This window comes from Ciconia boyciana, chromosome 15 (assembly GCF_034638445.1).
Source record: "Ciconia boyciana chromosome 15, ASM3463844v1, whole genome shotgun sequence".
Classification (NCBI taxonomy): Eukaryota; Metazoa; Chordata; class Aves; order Ciconiiformes; family Ciconiidae; genus Ciconia; species Ciconia boyciana.
The window spans coordinates 6,258,319-6,264,318 of record NC_132948.1 but is presented as its reverse complement, the minus strand read 5'-3'; the positions used below and the strand labels follow the sequence as shown (position 1 = coordinate 6,264,318).

At 54.7% G+C, this 6,000-nt stretch overlaps 1 protein-coding gene across 1 annotated transcript in view; it reads left to right on the top strand.

Moving 5' to 3' along the window:
- The first annotated feature begins 5,036 nt into the window (after positions 1-5,036).
- ZNRF3 (zinc and ring finger 3) overlaps positions 5,037-6,000 on the top strand; it is a 99,597-nt gene continuing 98,633 nt past the window's right edge. Inside the window, exon 1 of the mRNA XM_072879799.1 lies at positions 5,037-5,451. Within this exon, the coding sequence (XP_072735900.1) occupies positions 5,224-5,451 (228 nt within the window). The 5' untranslated portion in view covers positions 5,037-5,223. The remainder of the gene's footprint in view (positions 5,452-6,000) is intronic.

Sequence of the window (6,000 nt, the reverse complement as noted above, 5' to 3'; positions counted from 1 at the left end):
AGTGCCCAAACAGCAGAGCTAAAGATGCTTTGTTTCCAAGATATTTGCTCTTAATATCTCTGGGCCCCTGCCCTTATCACCTCCCTTCAATAACCTGAGTTCTTCTTCCCTTCCTTTCGCATTCCTTAAGCATCCTCATCAAGCAAAAGACAACATATGCTGTGGCTAATCTGCTGCTGTGCACATACGTTTTTTCTGGCTACTGCCATGCAGAAATGTGTAACAGCTGAACTCCACCAACCTCTGCCCCCGCCCACGGAGGGACACTGTTCTGTACCAAACATTTACATGCACACACATTTACTTTATGTCCTTTCCTAGCAGTAACCCCTTAAAATGCCAATACAGTTACAAAAGCGTCATGTTTATTAAACGGGATACAATTAGAATGGATTCTTTTATTTAAAAAATGTAAAATCAACAACAGACTGTTCTTTGGACAGTGGAATTGAAAAAGCTCAGTTTCTTAGATGTTTTCCTGCTGCCCTAGCTTCCCCCACATCCTTTTTGGATACTGCTGCAGTACCCAGAGTCCAGAGCCTCTGATTTTCACAAAATTTGCAAGAATGTAATATCTTAAGACCTCTGTTCTGCCCTTAAGCTTGGTTAAAATTAGCTAATAGGTTCAGAAGAGCGACAAGGCTGACAGGCAGATAGCATATGTTTAATTTCATTATGAAATGAGGCTAAAAGAGGCTCTAGAAGGGATTCTCCAGTGTGCTGCATTTGTGGTTGACTGACAGGAAGCAGCTTTCAGACGTCTTCGGCCAAATGTATTTTCAATTATAGGGATGGCAGGACCAGGGAAGCTGGGTTCCTGCCTCTTTTCATGGTGAGAATGGCTGATGGACCTGTTGCGAGTGGCTGCTCAATGTTGTTTTCTTCTTGCCTGATGTGCAGAGCTATACTTCCTGCATAATATTCCAGCTCTGCTCTCAGCACAAAATAATTAATTTTGTTTTGGGGTTTTTCTATAACATTCATCACAGTAGTATGTGGGTACTTCACTAACATTGTTTTCTCTGAAGAGCAGTGTGGGGGGAAGAGGGTTCTACAATATCTATTTCTTTGCAAGGAAAATGAGATGTAGGAAGTTTTGTGCCAAAAGCAGCCTCTCGTGTTGATTGCCCTCTTCTGAGATGCCTAGGGCATGCTTTCTCAGACCATTTGGCATTATACATCATTTCGTTATGTTCAAATCACAGCTCTTACTGTCCTCAGTTGCAGGTGTAAACGTTTGAGACTTCTGTATTTCAGACCCTGGCCCTCAGTTTGTTATGCAGGGAAAAAAAAGAAAACATATCTGAAGTATTATGGCATAACCGAATTGTGAACTGTATGCTGCCAGCTGGGAAGGAAGCCAATTAGAAATGTTTGATTGCATTAATCATAGACAGTCCATTCTCTTCCTGCAACCTCCTGCTTGGATTTCTGCCCAAGTAGAGGGAACTTGGTGACCTGAGACCTAGTGCCTCGTGTCACTCCTCAGTATTCGACTATGAGGCTACTGCAAAGGCAATTCTGACATGTCTGTAGTCCAATGATATGGATAGTTTAGTGGAGTGGATCAGATCTTCAGCAACTTTTACTTTAGGGATAGGATGCTGCCCACTTGTTATATAGAGCCCCATTCCCGTATTTTTCACTGGTTAGTTTCCAGATTTATTTGGCCTGCCATTTCTGCATTCCTAACTCTCAACCTAACCTGGAGAGGCCCTACTTCTAGGCCATTTCCTAGGAAATATCCAAAAAGTACTGATGATTCGATTTCATTAACAACAGAGGCAGGGGTCTTATCTATAACATTTTTTCACTAGACTTAATTGATTTTTACCTACAGTGGGATTCTCCTGTGAAGCCAGGCCCTGTGGGGAAAATGTGCCCATGTAACAGGAGAATTTCACAGTACATGTGGACAGGGGACAAGATTACTGTTGAATTGTCTAATCTGGATAATCCCTATTTTTCTTGATATTTAAATTTGAAACCTAATACTAGCTCAAGGTATGATGTTTATGTAACTTTTAAAGACTAAATAGAAAACAAGAGGAAAAAATAAATATGTAGTGTTCACGGATGCCTCGTGAGGGGCATTTAAGTTTGGTGCAATGAATCTTAGACAGTTGCCTGACATCTGAGCCCCTACACTGCTGAAGTAAATTGACATCCACTTTGTTGACCAGCAGGGAAGAACGCAGCATTCTTGACTTTTCAGTTGCACAGCTAAGAATCAGGAATCTCAGGTTCTTCCCAGTTTTTGTAGGACTAAAACTATGTGCTCCACACACACTGCGCTCTTGTCATGGTCTCTTAGAACTCCTACATTTCCAATTCCCATCTCCACTCCTAAAGCTACTCTTCCCAATACTATTTTAGCTTGCTGATTCAGTTTAAAAATAACCTTCTCCACTCCATCCCTGCCCCGCCCCCCCAGGCTGCCTTTAGCCCTGGTCTCTTCCCTGATCCAGTTTGCCACACAGCTCCACAAAAGTTACATTGGCATGATTATGGAGAAATCATACAAATGAAACAAGTGGCACGGGAAGAGCTGTTTAAAATAAATAATTCTCCCGAAATAGGCAAACTTCTGCCAAATAAGGCAAGTCATAGCAAAAACCTCATCAGCTGGCACGTCCAGTGCTATGGCTGTCCTCAGGCTCTGACTGTGCCTGGGACAGAGGGGGACAAATACCATGATGCTGGGCGGTTCCTCCAAGCTGCGCAATGGTGTCCTGCTGGAAGACGTTCTGTAAGGGGCACCATTCATTCATTGCCTTTCATGTGACAACCTGCGCACACCCCAGTGTCCTCCGACACTGAAATTCCAACTCTTCTTACTGCTGATAACCTGATGGCATACCCATTGAGTGTAGGACAGTTGGGAGGCCTTGACCTACAACAACTTATGACATAAGCTATTTACCTTTACTAATAGAACATTGAAAAAACTTGATTACAGTGGCATAAGGACCTCTGCAAGAAGAAGAATACTCGGTGAAAAAAAAGACATCCTGAATCCGACATGCAGAGCATAAAAACCTGCCAATGACTGGAAATGACTTGCTGTTGCCTCTTCTGGAGGGAATGAGAAGACAGAGGGTTAAAAAGTCTGGATATCACTTGCCCAAGCCACTGAAGGTAGTGAAGAAAGAGAGAGAATTAGCTGAATGTCAAGAGACTTTCTCCTCATGACACGTGCACAGTCCAGGTTAAGTGACCCTCTCATCATCATAACAGCAACCCCTGCATACACCTCTGCTTTTGCGACAGATGGTGAAATTATTTACCTGACTCAGCAGGATGAAAATCTCAAGTTCTCCGTGTTTAACCCGTTCCCATGTTGATTATGATGTAGGAAACCCTGTGTTGTCCAAGCATCAGCCATTTGCCTCACAGGTGAAGGAAAATCAAGTAGCGGTAGTTTGCACTAAAGGATTAAAATGCTTCTATTTAGTACACTAGATGCTATGCATTTCTGAAATCCTACTGAAACATACCTATTATCTAAAATTCGCAGCGTTGACCACGTCTAAGTTTGCCTAGTGCGTTCCCTGTTGTTACCAGGCTAGAGCACCACAGTGATGCCCCTTCCAGCTCTCTTTCTATGCATGCCGTAGTTTTGCAGCCTGATCCGTCCTACTGAAGTCTTAGGTTTGTGGGGGTATTTTGTGGCTTGTGGTAGAAGCCCAGAGTGTATGTTCCTGTGATACCTTCTTGACCCTTCTTCACTGAAGAAATCTGCCATGATTTGTTAACCTAATGTTGCTTACTGTGCCACGCTAAGGATGCCACTATCTTGTCTTCAGTTGTAACAACGTATATTTAGGAAAAGAGCTGGCAATTTGTAGACTGTGGTATTATTCCCTCTGCCAGTGGGTTAGGGACTCACCCCAGAGCTGGAGTTTGCTTCCAAACATTGAGCTTCATACCCAACAAGGGATCTCGCATGAGTTTGTTTAATCCCCCTTGTAACTGATTTATACTTTCAGGCTCTGTAACATCTTGTGTTAACGAGCTCCAGAGCTTAGTTGTACATACTTTTAAAGGAAAACTGTATCATTGGCTGCCATCCAGTTCTTGTAGTGCGAGACTGAAATAAAAATTATGACCCGTACACCTTTCCCACACCATTCATGGAGGTTTCACAGACTTGCATTAACAGACAAGCCAAAGAGCCCGGGTTACCTAGTCTCCTCTAACAGCCGCAATTGTAGAGTACTGAGCTCAAGGAGCCGGATCAGCCATTCCTGCCCTACACACAAATGAGGAGCCTGCTGGATGCTGGCAGTCTGCTGGAAATGGCAAGCGTTAGCGGAACGCCGTGCAGGAGCAGCGTCTCTCCAGAGAGAACCGGTGACTTTGGTACCTCCGGCTGCGGAGGCACCGCTCCTGCCCGCTCGGGGCGCGTCCCGCCGGCGGGGCTGCAGCCCCGCAGCGATCACGCCCGGGGCTTCGTGCCTAACGCACTCGGGCATTCCCCGGCGCCGGCGAGGGGCCGCCGCCGGCTGCGAGCCGCGCCAGCGCCGGGAAGCGGCCGCGGGCGGCCCGCTCCAGCCCCCCGGCCCGCACACCGCCGCCGCCGCTACGCGACGGCTGCCAGGCCGCGGGCCGGGCAGGCCGACAGCCCCGCCACCGGCGGGAAGGGCCCCGGCGGACGCGGGCCCGGGCGTGCGCCACAGGCCGCCGGGGCCGCTACTCGCGTCCCGGGCGCGCCCGGCCCGGCCCGGCCCGGCCCGGCCCTGCAGGCCCGGCCGCGTGGGAGGCCGACTCCCGGCAGGGCCTTTCCGAGCGCCGCGCCGCGCCGCGCGGGTCTGGCCGGCCGCTCCCGGGGCTCCGGCGGCGCTCGGGCCCCGCGCGGAGCCGGGCCGGGCCGCCCGCGGCCGCTGCGCCGGGCGCCGCTCCGCTCGGCCGGGCTCGGCGGGGCTGCGGGCCGTGTGTGCGCCGAGGGAGGGACGGAGCGGGTCAGAGCCGCGCGGAGGGCGGGGATAACCCCGTGGTGGCCGTCACGTGGAGCAGATGAAAGGGAAGCGGCTTGGCAGGGCGGAGAGGAGCCGGGGCGAGGGACGGGGAGCGCGGGGCAGGCGGCGGCGGCGAGGAGCGGGGCGCAGCGCGGCGGGAGGGCTGCTGCCATGGGGCGCTGACCCGCCCGGGAGCCCGGCCCCGGAGCTGGAGCCGCTCGGGAGCGATGCGCGGCGGCGGGGCGCCGCTCCCCCCCGCCGCGCGATGAGGGGCTGCGGGGCCGGCGCGGGGCTGGCCGTGCCGCCGCCGCTGCTGCTCGGGCTGCTGCTGGCCGCGGCGCCGGGCGCGGCGCTGGGCAAGGAGACGGCGTTCGTGGAGGTGGTGCTCTTCGAGTCCAGCCCCAGCGGCGACTACACCACCTACACCACGGGGCTGCAGGGCCGCTTCTCCCGCGCGGGGGCCACGCTGAGCGCCGAGGGCGAGATCGTGCAGGTGAGCGCCGGCCGGGGGGCGCCGCCTGCCCCAAGATGGCTCCGCGGGCCCGGCCGCCCGTCACCTGGCGGCACAAAGCCCGCGCCGGGCCGGGCCCGCCGCCCCACGTGCGCCGCGCGGCCTGGGGGCGCGGGGCGCCGCGGCCGCGGTGACAGATGCGCGCCCGCGCACAAAGGCCGCGACGCGCCCCGCGCAGGCGGCGCGGCCGCCGAGCCCCGGCCTCACCTTGCCGGCGCGGAGCCCCGCGGAGCGCGGGCGGCGGCGCCGCGTTTGACAGCCGGGCGCGCGGCGCGGCCGCCCTCCGCGGCGGGAGCGGGCCGAGCCGCCGAGCGGCGCGGGGAGCCGCGGGGCGCGGCCGGGCGGGCTGCGCTCCGCGGGCGCCCTCGCACCTCCGGCGGGCGCGGGGCGGCGCGGTGCCCGCGCGCTGCCTGCGCGGCGGGGCGGCGGCGGCGGCGGCGGGGGCGGGGACCCTGCCGCCGCGCGCTCCGCGGGGGCGGGGCCGCGGCGCGGAGCGCTGCGCGGGGGCGGCCCCTCGCAGTCCCGGCGCTG